A 19,066-nucleotide genomic window follows, 5' to 3' on the forward strand; every position below is an offset into this window, starting at 1 on the left:
TTGACTTCTCTTTGGATTCAGAATAGCTATTCTTTGCCTGCTAAAGGAAGCACAAGGCAGGCCAGCAATGCGTTTAAATCTTGTTCGTGCCGCCCGCTTGGTGCAGTTGTCTGCACAGGAATCTGCTGAGAAGCTGCAGGAGAGAAGTTTGCCCACAAGAGGGCAAAGATGATCCTGTGATTGAAATGATTCGGTCTGGAGGACTTCACCCTCTTCCCACCTGTATTTTCACTGGAGCTGGAGCCCCCTTGCCCTCTTTTTTGTCAGTGTGGCTATAAATTGAACTGTGCCTTTTAGCGATACTGTTTCCAATCATTTGCTTATTTCTCAAAACGTAGCCTGAAGGGATTTTTGAGAATGTAATCAGATCAATATTGTCTCAAGGAGATCCTTTACCTAAGCAGTTTGAAAGGGTTTTACTTTGATTCCTTTTGTTTTGTAACCTGTCAAGAGACGTTTTTAAAAATTCCTTTTTATTACAAAGTCAAGCTACAGCTGCACCTATAACACTGTACTGCTGCTTTGAAGATTTTTGTGGTCTGTACTATGCTGTGGTTTTCAATGAAAGGTCTGTGGATCATGGGTGGGAGAACAAAGGAATTGGGAGTACCTGAGCATTTCCCGGACTCTCGGGAAGTTAAATGAGAGAAGCTTATTATCCAAAAATGCAAATTATGCATGCTGGAAAAAAATCAGGGTCCACAAACAGAAATGTTGGCAAGCATAGCTGTAATGCATGCCAGACAGGGCTTCTTGCAATTCCAGTCCTCTCCAAGCACCCCAGCGAAACTTGCTTTGACCAGCCCACGTGCCCTGATCACTCATTCAGTTTTTCTTATGACCTATTATCTCTTGGCTGAATATTAGAACAGGACTGGGAAAATAACACCGACTTGGCTGTTTTGAAGTTGGCAAGTCCTGAGGTGAGAGTCAGGGCTTCACAAGGAGATGAGATGACAGCATAAGCACATTCTTCTGTAGCATGACTCATGTGCAGCCAGATGAGGACAGCACACAGCAAATATCCAGTCAGGTATTTGCTGCTAGATGTGCTGCGTGAAAGCATGTCGTATTCTGCAGTGCTAAGTTTGGGGTGTACTTCAGAACTCTCTTTTTAGTCCTCACGTGGACTTACTGAAAGCATAATATTGTAAGACAAAAGCATGACAAGTTTTTTATTATTATATGCCCTACCCTTGCTTAGAGAATGGTGGAATGTTGCTCAAAATAATGCAAGTCTGTGTGTCTTCACTACAGCCCTCCTTTTAACTACTTTCTTTGCACCAGCTGTCACTCTTCCAAAAATATCAGTGCAGACACGATTCTGAAATCCCTGTTCATGTTGAGCTGTAGGTAAGGAAGGAACAGTTACTTAATGGTTATTTAATCTGCACACCACTAACCAAAGATGTGGAGCTGCTACCCTGGTGTGAGCAACGAGACGTTCTCGGAAGGGAGGACAGGCTCTCACCACCTGTTTTTATTGTTAACACCCATTTGCACTCTCCTATGCCTGTCTGCTCTGTTTCAAAGGCTGCAGGTCACTGGTTATTGATACATTGCTAAAGCCCTGCTTCCCATTCCTGTCCCTCAACTCTAATTTAAACCTCCCTATCAGTGCAATTCATAGCAACATGAGCTTTGGCTAAAGCTCTGCCTGTTAGTTTCTCAAAACAGCTGGGATAAAGTGGCTATGGAGGTCTATCTGAGGGGGGACAATACAGCTCCAGAAACGACTGTCTCGTTAACGTAAGCCTGTCTGTTTTCTGCCTCACAGTCCTCTTGCTCAGAAGAGCTTGTTTTATGAATGAATGAATGTTGTCCTTGACTTGATACAGTTTTTTAATTGTCAACGCTTGTTTCTGGCAATTGTGCCTCTTATTTGAGGGTAACAAGGGCATAATTATTCAGCTCTCATGCATCACAAACTGCTGAGCATGAGGTATTAATGGAGTGCTTTGCTGCCACCATAGCTTAATAGCTACAGCTGCAGCATTGTGCTCTTGTTTGGCTGGGGTTCATGAAAAAGGGGGATGCAGATCATTAAGTTTTATGTTAAGAGTGATTTACAGATGTAGAAATAACAGTAGACTGTGCTAGATGGACAAAGCATTTCTGATTTAAAAGGAGCTATTATACCAGCAGAGCTGTGATTTGTACTCGTGGTAGTACGAAGCCACCAGCACCGGTCCACCTCCTACAACCCCCAAGAAGCTCAATGAAAGAAAGTTGTGTTAGCGTAGTTGTGTGTGCTGGCAGGCCTCTACTGGGGGAGGGGAGGAAATCATACACTACCATCACAGCTGGCTAGCAGATGTAATAAAAGGAAGCTGCAAATGGATGCTTTTGGCTAGCTACAGGCCTCGAGGTGATACACAACTCGTAGCCTGGTCTCTTCCCATCCATCCTGCTATCGCATTAGCTCTGGTAAGTGCTGAGATGCAAGTGCTGGAATTAAGAGATGGGTGTTGCCCCAGCTCCACATGGGAAAGTAAAAGGGGTATCTCCTCAGCCCTACCCTGAGATGTTCCAGCTGGGAGCCCAAGGTCCCCTGGTAGCTGATGGAAGAAGAGACACAGCTAGAGGGTGAATCAGAGGGGAAGGGTAACTCCTGCACTCTGAGTCACTGCTGCTGTGATTCACTCTTGCCCTTCTCTTTCTTCATTGAATATGCAAGGGAGAATGGCTGGGTATCAAGGCTAGTCCCATGCAAATAGCCTCCAAGAGATACTGTGCTTTTCCCTGGGAGAATGGCATTTATTCTCTTTGGGCTGTAAAAATAGGTGCAGGATGAGTGCTGTCTCTAATTTCCTAGTCTGTCCTTGTATGCCTAAGGGTTAGGTGCCTCTAAGTCTACACCTGTGCGGGTTTTTTTCCCCAAGGTTTCTAGAGCCTTGCTGCAATTCCTCCTATGCCAAGGGAGCTGCTGGCCTGCTGTTGCTCTTCCTGCACAAGTGCAAATGTAAGAAAAGAACAAGTGGTTCAGACATACTTAATTTAGCAATGACTCTACGTTAGTGCCTTGGGGATATTCACCCCTGCGGGGAGAAATGCCCCACCATTCTGCTTGGCCTACCACATCATCCAGACGCACACATCAGCTCCACTTCACAAGCTGGCGTATTCTTGTTGTCTTTCTGGTAGCCCCTTCATCAGCCACAGAAACATGCAGGTGTTTCCTTCACCACCACACATTACTTTTTTTCTACACATACCCCCACATGCAAAGCACAGAGCACTCAGTTTGTTCCTCTTCTTCTGTGCTATTCCTGCTTTTCCCCAGGTGCTTGGTTTGCTGCACAGCTGCCTGTCTACCTTTGCACGGTCCCAGCCTGTGGGCGCACCTCTCTGGAGTCACAGGCGAGAGGGGCTCTGAAGGTGACGTGCGTGGCAGTGCCTCTGTGCTCCAGGAAGGCCTGAAATCATTTTAGTCAGAGTAATGTGGGGGCTTTGTAGCACCGAGTGTTGGCACCGGGACACCTGTGCCTTCCTGTGTTTCTTCACACTGCTGGTTGAATTTCCTGTCACAGTGAGGAGGGCAGGACTACTGCTAATGCTTTAGAGGTTGCAGTTCATTCCTTTCAAATGGTTGCTTTGTGCATTGTTGTTATTCTAGGTCTGTAAATATCTGAAGAGCAATATATGAAAGCTGCAACACCTTGGGCATTTTGAATTTAACTCACTTCAAGCCAGGATCCACAAAAATGCATTTTAATTGAAGCCATTTTATCTACGTCCTAATCCTTTCTTGTGCTTCAAAAGCTCTGGCCTTCATGGCTGGCTAGTGCTCTGAAGGATGTACTCTGCCCACACACAAGTCTCACCTGAGAACTGGTTAGCACCTACCCAGTGACAAAACTGCTTTTGAAAAATATTTATCTTATGCGCCTTTCTGTAAGCTGCAGTTTAGCAATATGCAAAAACCAGGTGCTGCTGGAGGTCATATCATGCTCAGGAAGCAATATGAAAACATTAACCCGAGTAACAGCACTGTTCTGAGCTGCTCGCTCATGAAATGTCAGGTGGCACTGCTGCTCTGCAGTGGCCCCTTGATTTTAGCTTCTTCATCTGCACCTTCTTTTCTAGCTCTGCCATCCTTATTCTCCACCACGCCCCGCAAAAGGCAAGGTCCCTCCCAGCCTCCTTGTTATGAACCCTCCCTATCATACTACTGTTCCCCCCACCCCCAGCACATAACAAGCAGCCACAATATCATGCCTTTGGCTACTCAACACTGGCTTCTTAGAGCCAAGCTTTCACAGCAGTAAGCCAGAATAATGCCAAAGATTTTGGTATCTAAATTCGGCCTCCATGTAAAACTGAAAGCTTGTCTTGGCAGCCACCTCGCCCTTGAGGCAGGAAAATCCTGTGATGCTGCAACTCTTTTTTTCTTTCTTTTTTCTTCTTTTCTTTTTTTTCTGACTTTCTAGCTTCCTACCTCCATGAACTGCTGCTTCTGGGCATGCCAGACAGCTTCAATTTCACTGTCAGAGCAGCTCAGACAGAAGTTTGGCAGAGGGCAAAAAGCAGACAGATTTTTTTTTGCCAACTGCCCCAAGGCAGAGGGGCTGGTCCAGGGAGGTGATGAGAGCTTCTTTGATACTTAATAAACCAGCAAGTCATTAACCCAGTAAACCAGTGCAGATATAATAAGAGGATAAAGCTGCTTCATCAGTTGTTTATAAATATGGGCTTTTTTTTGGATGCAAGCTCCTGGATGGTGGGAACCCACTGTATACTGGTCAGTCCCTAGTAATAAACAACAGTGCATACTTACCATACTGGCTGTGAGAAACCAGAGTGCTGACCCAGGGGACTAGCTGAGGCTGACGGACTCTGGGCTCAGGGACAGGCAGAATAGAGACAAACTCTGGAGTAGCCAGCTGTGGGTAATCAGTGACCTCTAGAAGGGACAGGCGAAGGAAGGAGCAGCCAACAGCACTTACTGCTTTTCCTGTTTTCCAGCTGCCGTTGTGCTGGAAAAAAAGTAATCATCCTTCTGCAGGAGGATGCACCAGTGTGACTTTCCAACCTGCTTCCATGTAGTGGGGTTAAATAAGCCCTGGGACCAGGGACCCAAACGAAGAGCTGCCTGTTCCCAATGGGATGGCCTCGCAAGTGTGCAGCCCTGTGCATCTGCAGAGGAGCGAAAGGTAAGCCAAGGGCATGGCGCCTGCACCTGCACTCCAGTCCGAAAACTGAAACGGCCTGAACAGGAAGGTTGCTTAAGCTAGAGGTTTGTGGTGAGGGTTCTCTCCTGCCACCTGGGTGTAAATCTCTGCAGGCAGAAAGAACAGGACATGGCCCTCCCACAGACCCTTTCTCTGGTACCCACTTCTCCCCATCTCACGCAACCAGCAGCACCTCCTGGATGCCAGCCCAGTGTCAAGCTCATCAGCAGGGCCCAGCAATACGTAACTCCAGTGTCCCTTGGCTTTCAGGTAATGCTCAGTCTGAAAGCAGGTCTGTACTTTTGCCCCTAGCCAGAGGGATGGCCAAGGCTACCGGCCAGCACACAGCCTCTCATGCTCAGCAGCAGCGTTTTGCTCCATGCTGTCTCTAAGAACAGTGGAGCCCTGAGCAATTTTAAGTTAAACAGGGCAGAACATGTGGCAACTTGATACCATGTTCCGCAGCCTCTGGGTTAGGTTTAGTGCATCCTCCTGCAGCTTTAGCAGAACATGAACATCCCAGACACAGGGTATGAAGTGTACATAGCAGGCAAGCAAAAAAGAGACTTTTCTATCACTCCAGGCAGGTCTGCCCTTTAAGTACTGACACAGCCAGAAACTGTTGATATCTGCCAGCATTTCTATTAGTGCATAATATGCTCACATTAGTTCCTCGTCTCATAAGCTTTCTACTAATGTTTGCACCTGCTCTTCCTTGTCTCCTGCTCCTTTTTGTCCTAATAAGCTCCTAGTCCTCTTCCCTGGAGCATCACTCAATACCCCGGCCCCCTCCTTCATTCAAAGTTACCATTATCCTAGTGGCCTGCTATCCCCTCTATACCCCACATAGTGATTTGTTCCCAGAGCCTTTTAGGAGCAAAGAAAGAACCCATTCCTTTGTAGTTCACACAATGCAGAACACAACCATTTCAGAGCAACAGAAAAAGTGTGCAAGCTGTCACATAACCTGCAGTGTCTTCATCCAGCACTGTGGTCCTCAAGCTTTTCAAAGCCACCCTTCCTCTTTTTTTAAGTTTCATTTCCCCTTCTCATCTTCCCAGTTTCTACCCAACAAAAGCACTATTCACTCTCTAACTTATCTCAAGCCCCTAGAGCTCAAACATCAGGGTTTGGGGGTTTTTTTCAGTATGAAACAGTCTGTACTACCTATTTTCTTCTCCCAACATTTACATTTTAATTTTCAGTAAAACTGAACCCCAAACTCTACCTGTGTTGGTTCAAAGGACATACTACACTCATCTTGGAGCTGAAGAGGATGGACAACTTTTGGGTGGGATAGTCACAGACCAGCACATCCAAACACAACGGCAGGGGAACGTTTTTTTTTTCTGTGGCTCCCACCTTGTCCCGCAGTTACAGGATGTATTCTGACACTCCCCAGAAAGAAAGTCACTGCTCTAGTAGAGGAAGGAAAAAAAAAATGAGCAAGCCAACAGTCTGATCCTCAAAGCCGTTACATCATCCAAATAGCAAACATAGTTTATTTCTAAAACAGCTGGAATCCCATATTTGACAAAGTTGCAGACAGATGGAGCTTTCAGAACCAGGTTGACACTGAAGGAAACTTAAAACACTTTTGCTGGCAGAGCTACAGTAGTGAGGTGCCAAAGTCCCTGCCAGACAGAGCTGTCATTCAAAGACCCCCAGTAGAGCTGGTGATACCAGCAAAACCTGTGCTTTTCTTGGTAGACATGTTTCACAAGGATGATTTGGGGGAAGCAAGGAAGCTTTGGCAGCAGAGATGTCAGTCTTCCAGCCTGAAAGCATCCTGCATTAAGAGCATCTGGTGGGTCTATGGACCCAGCACTGTCATAACAGCAAAAGCTGCAGGCATACCTTAGACCTGTCGATAGGCACAAAAACCAAAAGGGAACTTGTGATTTACTTCTCCTGATCCAGTATAAACAAATGCACTTGCAGCAAAACATATTCTTTGGACGATCACAGAGCATAGTTCAGAAATTCTTTGGTTGTCAGACTGCGTGAAATGCCCCCTAATTCCCCCCCCCCCCCCGTCCCCCACGTGGTGACAAGTGACAGAGTGATGTGGGAGGCTGAAAAAAAAAGATGCTAATGTAGTGCCAGGAGAGGGGGCACGATTCCAGCAGAGAGTGGAAACAGCCTTTTCTTCAGAGCAAGCTCAGGCTCCAGCCCCAATCCTTTGCAGGTGCTTCTCCCCACTGCTTCTCTCCACTGCCACCGCAGCGCTGAGGTCTCAGCTGCATTCACATTGTGTGCAGCAGAACACTGGTTTCCCTCAGGACTGCCAAGAGGGGTTAAAGCTTGTAGAAAGGTGGCTACTATCTATCTGAGGTGGTATCTCAGGAGGGGAAGGAGAAATAGAGCAATTCTTTCCTCTGGGGGAACAGAAGAGGTGGTATCCTTAAATATCTACCATGTCAGTCAAAATTAAAGTCAGAGTGCTGGTTTCCAAAAACTGTAGTTAACTCAGTCTTGGCAGGAGAACCGGTGATCAAGCACCCTTGTTGCAAAAAAACCCCCATATATGTGTGTGTGTGTGTACCTTCTTCTCCAGGTATTTTCACTCAAAGTGCCCAGAATGAAGTCCCTTGTCATGTATGTCCTTTGGACCAGTCCTGTGCTGGCAGGGCAAAGAAGCCTGAACCATCACTGACTCTGCTGACAGTGGATTTCTAGCTGAGAAGGATGTCTGTTTTTTTAAGCCAGAGAGCCTTTGAGGCATGCTCAATTCAGGTGGTTAAAAAGAAAAAGTGATCCGTTTCTGACCAAACACAAAATATGTCATCTGAAGTTACGGGGTAGAAAAGCAGGCCAAAGTTAGACAATGTAAAGAAATAAAAAATAGTCAATATGAAATGAATAACATTATAACTGCCTGTTACATAGTTTTATTTGAATAATCCTCTATATTGTCAAAGCAGTTTATCTTGGAGTGAATATACGTATCTTCATCCACAAACAGCAGACTTTTGCGCTTTCAAATTGTTTCCTGCTCTGTGTTGCTGTAAATAGGGCACTTATGAAAAGGAACAGCAAGAAGAATCACAGAAACTGTGCCCCATGAGGAGGGGAATTTCTACCTTTCCAGGTTACCTGCTCAGTTATTTTCATTTACTTACTCGAAATTTTTGACACTTTAGCACTTGGCCAATTTCTCTTATCAAGGAGTAAAAAAAAAAAATCAAAGTAAAGATACATATATTAGGATGAGAGAAAAAAATAAGGTGGCAACAAATGGCAAAGTATGATGACCTGCTATGAGGCACAAAAAGAATCTTCTGAGAGAACCATTAAATTACTTAGCGGTATTGACACAGAATTTCAGACAAATAGAAAAATGCATAGCAGGCCACAAAATGCTTTTTTCCTCCAGATTGGACCTGGTAAACTGTATAAATCCTACTTTTTCCAGAAACCTGCTGCACCATCATGCAGTTGTCCTGACAGAAGATACTGACTTATAAGTACAAGTTCTACTTCACAGCTAGACATGCAAGGGGAAGCACCAAGGACGAGGGGCCTGCACTTCCCTTTTTTCTGCAAAGAATTTCCAGCTCACCAGAGATGGACTGCAAAAGGAGAGAAAGACAAAGGTGCCAAGAAGGTATTGCCTCAGCCTCGAAGTTACATAGAACTTCATGACAATACCAGGTTGGACAAAACTGAACTGTTCTGCCTGTCCGGGCTCTGGGCAGAATCTCCAAAAGCATGGATCCCAGCAGAGGCAGAGGAAGGGACAAACTGCATGTAAGAGAGAGAAAGAAGCACGTTGCTCCATTCACAATGGGCTTTCCATAAACACTGTTAGACCCCAAAGAGAGTAATTTATAGGAAATACACAGAAACTTTCTACAGAACAGGTCTTACAAATACCCATTTTACAAATGAGTATTTGTGAAAAGGAAAAAAAAGATCCCACAAAACATTAAACACACATTTTGTGTATGTATTTTCCTGTATTTGGCAGAGGGAAGTTTTTAAGAATAATCTTTGATTGTTTATAACCTGTAAAAATTCATGGAGAAAAAACCTGATTTCATCATGTACGGTTGGGGCTAGGAGGGAGTGTTTGCAGTGATGTATTCAAGTTGCAGTTCATAATTTTTTATGCTGGTTGAACTAATGTTAGAAAAAGTCCACAGTTCTGATATAAAGAGGTAACAAAGACTTGGGTCAGCTTATCCAGGCACAAATCAGTTTGTAACAGTTCCTTCATTAAACAAATCATCCTTGTAAGTTAAGAATCGGGTAGGAATTTGCAGGATTTCCCTTCTGTAAACAGATGGAGGAAATCAGAAGCCATTTTTCCATCTCTCTGAAAGGAGAACTAAATGACTCTCCAAAGGAGTTTTAAGTGCACTTATTGCAAATAGCTGGAAGTGACCACAGCCCAGCTTGTGAGACAGAAAGTTGTCTTTCTCTGTAAAGCTCATAAAAAGCAGGTTCTCCATTATAAACTTCTTGGGGGAAGGGGGGAAGTGTGGGGAGCAAAAAACTTTGGTTCACAACATTGTTTTGCATAGGCATTCAAGTAGATCTTCAAAAGCTACTGGCTGTCCAGGTTAGTAACAAAATACCCATGCTCTCTCCTCAGTCGTGGACGCTTGTCTTTGGTATCTTATTTTGTAAGGCAGACGTCTTGCAGAGATGAAGGAATCATACAGATGCATCTTTGAAAAGGAAGACAGTGTCACTTGCGTTGCCACAAACAAATTAATCTACTTGATTAAGGAACACACAGGAAACCTTCTTCTGGTAGGGGGTGGGGGAGGGAGAAGAGAAAACACTGATACATTCACTACTTGCTCAAAGCAAGTTATTTTGCTCTTGTAGTTAGTTGTTAACAGCTGTCAGTAGCTGTGATATGTCTGTGTTGACAGAAAATAAGGAATTATTGCTTTGTGAGTAATTTTGAGTAACAAGGAACAGGACTTAATAAATCCTTCCAGGTAGACACAGCCCTGTGGCAGAAAATATAAATATTCATTTTGGGAAGCATTCTAGCAGTGACTAAGCATGATACTTACTTGTTGACTGCGTGATGCATGAAACCTTGTAGGATGACCATATGCTTAAAACACAAAGGATCGTAGCTAGGAACCCGAAAGTCTGGATGAGAAAACAAACAAACCACAAATACTTACAGAACATTAGATGACACATATTCCATGAATGTATGGACACTCCTGCATATCCAGCTACATATTTTGTGACATTAACAGATCCCAAAAAAGTGATTTCTTACTCCATTCTGCCAATATACTAAAAAAAAATAAAAGTTTCCATAGTATAACAGCAGCTTATGTCTTGTCAAAACAATGACTGAAAGATAGACTGAGAGTCATATACAAGGGGGGAGAAAAAGCTGGACAGCAGCACAGTCTCACCTTCTAGACTTCTCACTAGGATTCTGCAACAAAGAAAAGACTTTTTCTAACACCTCTGATTACTGCGCTTTTACTGCCCCATTCAAACAAGTCTCTCCCTGCCATCTGCCAAATAAACAAGTCGGGTAAGTCTTCTAGTCCGTTCGCATCATCAGGACTAAGTTTCTGAAAGTAATTCTTTATTCTGGAGGAGTTGTATTTCAGGTCCTACTGCTGTGAAAACAGTGTTGCCCACACTCAGAAGTGATGCCTTTCTCTATAAAGCCCTCCAGCCAACAGAAGCAGAGAGTATCTTCCAGTAAGTCAGCCCAGGACCCCAGTGAGTTTTAGCTCAGGAGAAATTATCTTGAACAGGGCTCCATTGAGGAGCAGGAGGCATCAAAAGCCAAAGACTGGTGTGAAATCCTTTGGGTAACTTCTAGCTGCTACAGCAGCCATTTGTCAAAACTGAATTGTCTTAATTCTCCCCTTATAGGAACTAATAAGTTTGAGTTAAAGCAGGAGTCTTTGATTTCAACTCTCTGACAGGACAAATACCCACTTTAGTGGTGAGTCTGGAGTCTCACAACAAAATATTTTTGTTGGCATTGTGTTACAGAACATTCACTGAAATGAGCTAGAAGGTAGTTCACCCAAACAAGACACAAGCAAGGCAAGTCTGTAAGAAAATAAAATTACAAGTAATAGATTTCCAATGCCCTACTTACTATACATTGCAATTAAGAAAGTGTCAAGACTAATAAACACAGTCTTACCGCTCCAGCCACAAGTCCAGTCAAATTGTAACTCTTGGATGCTGCTACAATCGATGCAATGAGAAGCAGAATTGTACCGATTAAATAATGAAGAAACTCCTGTAAAGACAAGCACAGCCTGCATCAGGAGGGAAACTTATCAGGAAAGCATTTCCATATGCCTCAGAATGAAAACAAGTTGGCAGAGGTTACTCAAACTCAGAGGACAAAAAAAAAGCTTAAAAAAAAAAGAGAGAGAAAGGAAGAAAACACCTTGTGAGTGGATTTTGCACCATACCTGACTTTCTGTTCAAAAAAGGAGAGAGGGCCAATCTTCAGGTCTGCTAATGTCACTGGAATAAGATCTACTTACTGGGTGTGGATGCAATCCTTTCAATTCAACATGGTACATTACTGAGCTTGAAACACGTATCTTTATTGCATCAAGTATGCACCTTACTTAAAGAGACAGTTCTGGAGGAAGGAAGAAGCCTTAAGGGCATATTTATCTAGCCTATATGAAATGACAATAAATGGCAGTAAACGGCGTAAGTGGAAATCCAAATGCTCCTACTTCTGACAATCTTAGAAAGTAAGCAGTGGATCTACTAACAACTTATATCAACCAAGACTGGAAACAGGAGGGAAGCCATGAAAAGCACAGCTACGCAGACACTCATAACCAATACCCAGGCTCCTAAGTCTGTAAGGGTGGCTGCAGCTGTCCTGCACTAAAACATGATGCCATGGGTTTTTCTGAGAGAGCACTGAGGCACCACATTTAAGCTCTTCTCTAGTGTGACGAGTATCAGTCCAGGAGTCAATTTTACCTTGTTATAAGCAAGGGTTATCTGTAGAGTTAGATTTTGAATCCTCACAAGGCTTATGGCAACCAATACGGATGTTTGCAAACTGAACATGGGTTGTTATTTTTGCATGGTGGCATGGGCAGGAGGGTATCTGCTTACTTTATCTGCATTGCACTACCAGTATGAGCCAAGCAAATGCCATGTATAAGGTAGAGGAGAGATTCCATCTCAAATCAAAGGAGAGAGAACAGAGTCCCCAAAGGAAATTGTTCAAGGAAATCCCAGAAGAGAAATAGTCTATCATACTATACCACAGTTTCCCCTCTGTTCAGGTGTTTATAAACAGCTAAGGAGGATCTTTGCCATAAAGTAGGCTCTGAGACTGCAACTTACTTTCCTCCTTTATAACCTTGTTTCAGGTAATCAAGATCTCAGCCCTTGCTTTTGCTAGAATAAATTATTTCCGTAAGGAGGCTCCTCTGGCTAGTCCACAATGCAGCATGCCATTGCCTCCTTAGACACCAAATAAAGCAGTGTACACAGGCCACTACTTTAGAGGAATCCGAGGGATGGGCAAAGGTGCAAAAGAATAATCAAAGGCTAAATTAGGTGGAGAACCAACCCCTGGCAGGGCTGGGAGAGTGCCCCTCTGGAGAAATACTTCCCAGCTTTAAAAGGTGTCAGTGCTGAACAACCACTTGAACCACTGAAACTTCACTGACTGCAAATCACACCCCTGATCGCAATGTAGAGATCCTGCCAGGAAACTCAACCAAACACTAGCTGTAGTTTCTCAAAGTCTCTTACAGGTCTTCCTATTCTGTTCTCAAGATACTTAAGTATGTGACTGAGAAGGAGGTTGGTTGTAAAAAAGCAGCAATGTTCAAGCATCACATCCCATAAAGCTATCTGAAGCTGAGCAGCCACAAACTGCAGTGTCTTAAACTCATTGGTGGCTTTGGAATGTTTAGGAATGATTAAATGCAACAAAAAACAAAAGCAGCCTATGCAGAGGTCAAAATGGCATAGTCCTGTTACAGCAATGCACACATTAAATGCTGCTTTGCAAAACTACCATTTATTAGCTTACTTCAATCCTTTATTTCAATCCCTGTGTGCTGGTTTTGGCTGGGATAGAGTTAATTTTCTTTATAGTAGCTAGTATGGGCCCATGCTTAGGATTTGTGCTAACACACTGATGTTGATAACACACTGATGTTTCAGTTGTTGCTAAGTAATGTTTGCACTAGCCAAGGACTTTTCAGCTTCCCATGCTCTGCCAGGCACACGGGAAGTTAGGAGGGAGCACAGCCAAGACAGTTGATCCAAACTGGCCAAAGGGCTATTCCATACCATATGACGTCATGCTCAGTATATAAAACTGGGGAAGGAGAAGGAAGGGGGGATGTTTGGAGTGATGGCGTTTGTCTTCCCAAGTAACCGTTACACGTGATGGAGCCCTGCTTTCTTGGAGATGGCTGAACAACTGCCTGCCCATGGGAAGTAGTGAATTAATTCCTTGACTTGCTTTGCTTGTGTGTGCGGCTTTTGCTTTCCCTATTAAACTGTCTTTATCTCAACCCACGAGTTTTCTCACTTTTACTCTTCCAATTCTCTTCCCCATCCCACCGGGGGGGAGTGAGCGAGTGGCTGTGTGGGGCTTAGTTGCTGGCTGGGGTTAAACCACAACACCCTGCATCTGTATTATCTCTAGATAAAGAAATACCTTATAGAGACAAATAGTGGTGGTACAAATTTGAAAAAAATTAAAAGGGACACAAGTCTAACCACATTCTTCAGCTAAAAAGAAAAAGAAAATTAAATTTTTCTCTCTGGTTAGAAGTGGATGGATAGACAAACCGTTATCTTAGATCTGTAAACTACTTACGTAGCTTCCATTAAATGCCATCCAACCACTTATTGGATTTCAAAATCCCTCTATATCTCTCCAGTTGGCTTTCCCCATCCCTCTGGTCCTTCCGCTGTGGAACTAACATGTCACTATGCATAAAGGAGACACGTTCTAAGAGGTTATTAAAACCTGTCATCCCACACTAGGATGCAGGACTCTTCTGTTAGCTGACCTGACCCAAAGCTACTGAGGAAGTTCAGGTCTTGCATTTTCTGTGCTGCTTGTTAGTTCTCTGCTAGGATATGAGAGATGGATGTGCAGGGGAAATACAGGAATGAGGCAGGAACATCCTGCAGGATATCCCAGGAATGGCCAGGCCATGGCAATCAGGCTGAGGCTCCTATTTCTTGCTATTGTTTAAGTTACCTAAAACCATACCAAAAAGAGAGACATTTGACTTAAATAGCACTAGTAAACTCTATTTTGGGACAGGATGTAGTACATGAATTCTAATGCTATGATTTGGTACCCTAGCAATCCCTTAGCTGCTATAAATGACCTGAGCTAGGACCCATCTGCTGAAGGCTTGATAATCAGCAGCTTCTTTTCAATTGTCTCAGAATAACACTATTGCCTTCCCTGGAGTAAATCTGGATTTATATCTGTGTAAAGGAGGGCAGGATCAGATCCAAATCAGCTAAAAAACTTACAATTACAGCGTCCACTGAACCGAATACTAATAACAAAAGCAACAAAAGGATTTGTATACAAGGCAAAAAAGAAGTACGTGAAAGCCTATCGTTGTGTAATGTCACAAGAAAATGGACTAAGTAATCGAGACATCAACCCACAAGAGAGGCAAGGAACCCAGACTTACCGCAAGTGGCCAGCTAACACAAGTGAGCTTCCGGTAGATTCTGAAAATGTGGATAATGTAGAAGAACAAAATCATAACTAAGTCGCACATGGTGACAATCTGAAAGTAGCTGTATGCACTGTAATCCGTCCACGGAGAATTATTTACACTGATGAATCCAACCAGCAGTGAGATCTGAAAGATAAAAGGCATGTTAAAGATTTTTACAATGGTGCTCAGAGGGCCATGGAGATGATTTTAAGTACAACAAAATGGCACTTAAAAAGAGAAGACAAATATCTAATGTAAATTGGATGGTCCCAACAAAACAGAGGACAAAGTAACAAGCATGGTAATAATGTTTTAAAATTTTCTGTCAAATGAGCTAAAACAAACATTAAGAGTGGGGAAAGAGCCAACTGCTAGAAGGAAAGCAGCAGTTTCAGCCTGAAGAATCCAACCTGAAGAAGCCTCTATGTACAATACAAGAGGTCTCAAATAGAGAAGAGGCATTGAATGCCTGGAGTTGCACCAGCACCTGAAGCATCTGAAGCCTACACACTTTTAGAAGGCAATCACTGAAAGCTGTAAAAATTAAGGTGCCCATGAACACATGCGTCTTTACTTCCATTTAGTGAGAGTTCTCACATGCAAAATCAGAGGAGATGGCTGCAACTGAGCTATCCCTTTTACCCTTCCTTTTCTACTACCTACACAGCAGGATTATTAGCAGATTATAAGGTAGTATCATAGCAAATAAAAAAATTTGGAGGAACTGATTAATTCACCCCACTCCCAATACAATAATTATAAAGCTTTAATATGTTAACATTGTCACATAAAACTATAAAGCATTATTGTACAACTTATTTCAGTTGTAGGCTTGCAAAGAACAAAAGCTATTTTCTTTTTTTAATTGAAAGCTACTTGTTTATTTTACTAATCTTGCTGCTTCTACCAGCCTGGCTAGCCTGGGTGATAAAAATAAATCTACCGAGGATATATCAGAATATTTTCTTATTACAGACTTTGTCAATGCATGCTTTCAGCCACTGTGATTTTTAGTTCATCCAAAGTCAGTCAGGAGCAGCAGTGATTCACATTTTAAGTGTTTCTCCAAGACATGAAAAAACTATCTGAAGAAGCCAGCACTTCAAGACTGCACCATCCTTTCCCACACATTCATCTTCCAAACTCCTAATCAACTGCATCCATTATCATAACAATTGCCTTAAGATTAAAAGGAAAAAAACCAACCCAACACCCAAACAACATAGCTTAGATTCTTCCTGCTGTAGTTTTAACTGAGTTTCACCGGCGCAGTTCTAAGTGGACAGGCTAAACATACACATCCTCAAGTGCAACCAAAAGCTCTATACACACATAAGAACTTCACAAGAAGTTCACAAGAACTTGCACCTTGGCCAAACCCCATCCAAACAGCCACATCAATGTTGCAACAATGAACCACCTCAAAAAGGTGGCTCCAAAGAGAAAGGTCAGTGCTCTGGGATCCTTTCCCACACAAGTGGCTAAGCTATTGTTAGATCTGGTCTGGCTCCATTATTTTTACTGTGGTAGTCCAAGTAGTTGATATTAGCATTGTAAGTGATGCTCAGTCCAAGCCAGTGACAGGCTTCTGCGCTAGAGTAAGCCTACATCTCCTCCCACCTTTGAAATAGATATAAGGTAGGGAAGACAGGACTTTGAGGTGCAGGGCTGGATCATGCTCAATGCTTCTCAGGAATGGAGGTTACAAATGCCTTTGAAAATGCATGGTATTGTTCAGTCCTTGTCTGCCCAAATATGTTCCTGCCCTCTGGTTTGGGAGTGTACCATCATAGCAGCATCCTGCATGTTTAGTGCTTCTGTCTGTACCATGCCTGTTCTCTGGGTCTCACAGCCTAGCCACAGGGGAATCTTAAATGCACAAAGTCTTGCATCTTGTGCATGGCAGAGCTTTCTGAGATGCTACATTTCTTAGAAGACAACAAAGCAATGCTCTCTGCAATTCAGCATTTCAAGACATCTGGCCCAGTTCTTCAGTTCTGAGACAATTTTAAGTTTTCCTAAAAGAAAGAGTGAGATAAGTTTTCTCCAATCTGTGTCTACATACACCAGGTCTACATTAAGCTGTGGTTTCCTGAGAGGCCATGGCCTTTGTCATCTTCTCCTTCTCACCCTGTATTCATTCCCTGTCATGTACTGGCTCCTCCACTCATCTGTGCTGAGCCACCTCAGCATACTAAGCCAGCAGAAAAGTGAACTACTGAAACAAGCAAATAGCTTTACTCTGACTCTGCCATCACACAAGGCAGGATCAGGTGAGCAAGGGAGTGTGAGGGAGAAGCTAGGACTCCAAGGGAAAGGACAGGAAGGACTGAACGGGCAGGGTGGCAGCAGCCAGTAACCACGCTGGCTCAGGCTGCCTCAGAACCTTAGCTCAGACTGCCTCGGTTCTCTGAATCTTAACATCAGTTAAGCAAAGAGTCTCCTGACTTACCTGTTGAATAACTTGAACAATCAGAAGATCAGCAGGCCATTTACCCTATAATCTAGAATGCTTGAAGCGATGCAAGACACAGCTATTATTTTCATGAGAAAATGAAAACTAAATTTAATGAAATTTCATTCTATAGGAAGACTCAGCAAGAAGTCACAGGAAGCGTTGAATCTTGCTCTTGGATAAAGGTGGGATGAGGACAACCCTTCTCCAGCCACCAAAGGCTAAAAGAGGTCTCCCTTATTCAGGTGCCTTCACAATAATCAGTTCTCAGTTGCAATTACACTGTACAAATCAAGAAGGAAGCGCTAATTCACAGAAGTATGAAATCTGCCTATTGGCTCATTTCATGCTTGACCATTAACTTTATCAACTTTTTTATTGTGTACAAAGGATAAGAAGGACTGGATCCCTGAAGTACGAATAATAAGACGCACTGGTAAAAAAACCTTAGTTTAAACCTGACCTAGTTCTTTCAACTTCATGGAAGCATAAAAGGGTTTTTTTTTTTCAGTTAGAAGGTATAAAAATTTGAGAAGAAGCATAAAGAACAATGTGAGCCACCCAAGGACAAGATCAGGAAATTCATCTGAGGTGTTATATTCCTCAGAAATAAGAAGATACAAGGTACCAACCAGTCAGTGAAGAATCTGCTCAGCTCCTAAGAACAGGGTAGAAATGTGGATTTGAACAAACATGCTTTCTATTTCAAGTGTACTTCACAATTAAAACAATTCCAAAAACAATTAGCAAAGATTCTCCCTTCTTTGATTTTAGATGTGCCTCAGCATATAGGTACGAAAAAATAATTGTGTAGCAAGAGGTATTTCTTTCAAAGATTTCCTTTCTTAGCATAAATTTCACATGAGATTTACACGCAGTTTCTAAAGAGGGTTCTCTGATTGGAGGCACATAATGCTATTTCACAGGACAAGTGCAAAGGGGATGGTATCAACAACTTCTTTATATAAAGCTATACCATGTTTGCCACACTATATTGCCTGCATGGCTAGCAGGTACAGTCAGAGTTTAAAATTCACCTATTGAAAAAGAACGCTAACAAATGTAGGAAATAGAGCCACATAATATTACTTTTCCTTTAAGAGTGACAAACACCAAAGTTCCTTCATGAGGTATCAGTTTATCATGATATACTGGGTGATGATTGTATCTTTTTTCCCTCCTGTAATTCCTGTTTCCAGAGAACTTGAAATTGAGCGATAAAATTATTAATACATAACCATCCCGGATACGGTTCAACATATACCTTAGAAGTCAGTTTGTGGCACAGAGAGAAATGAATGGCAAAGCAATAAAATGATCAAATGTTACAGTTCCTCTTTATGCATCTGTGCTCAGGGGAGTAGGTTGATACATCTTGAAAAAAAAACAAACTAGAGGCACAAAAAAATTAGAGCACTGCCATTTCCATTTCAATATAGTATTTCACAGATTGTGAGAGCAGCAAACATGTAACCCATAGCCAGCAAGCCAGTCAGACCAGAAGTACAAGCCAAATGATGGTCAGTCTCACTAGAAGATTTCAATATGCTCCACAAAATATATCCAGGCTTCAGACTGCGTTATAAAGGGGGTGGGGGACACATTGCAGGACACTACTACTTAAGTGCTTTCTGGTTTCTGAAAAGCAAAACAAAGAACATATGCATCAATCAACTCCAAGAAGGGATTTTTGGATTTAAATGAAGTTCCATATTTACTCTGTTTCACAGAAGTTGATTGGCTTAAAC

The 19,066-nt window shown here is 42.8% G+C and overlaps 1 protein-coding gene across 2 annotated transcripts in view; it reads right to left on the reverse strand.

Annotated features, from left to right (window-relative positions):
- Positions 1-6,633: 6,633 nt before the first annotated feature.
- Positions 6,634-19,066, reverse strand: part of CMTM7 (CKLF like MARVEL transmembrane domain containing 7) — a 30,793-nt gene continuing 18,360 nt past the window's right edge. The window contains exons 2-5 of one of the 2 annotated variants that reach the window (XM_072853919.1): positions 14,834-15,007; positions 11,317-11,415; positions 10,202-10,283; positions 6,634-9,844 (exon numbers count right to left, since the gene is read on the reverse strand). In XM_072853919.1, coding sequence (XP_072710020.1) covers positions 9,831-9,844; positions 10,202-10,283; positions 11,317-11,415; positions 14,834-15,007 — 369 coding nt within the window. In that variant the 3' untranslated portion in view covers positions 6,634-9,830. Of the gene's footprint in view, positions 9,845-10,201; positions 10,284-10,330; positions 10,437-11,316; positions 11,416-14,833; positions 15,008-19,066 lie in introns of those variants that run through there. The other variant, XM_072853920.1, reaches the window with a different exon arrangement.

Source organism: Ciconia boyciana, chromosome 2 (assembly GCF_034638445.1).
Source record: "Ciconia boyciana chromosome 2, ASM3463844v1, whole genome shotgun sequence".
Taxonomy (NCBI): domain Eukaryota; kingdom Metazoa; phylum Chordata; class Aves; order Ciconiiformes; family Ciconiidae; genus Ciconia; species Ciconia boyciana.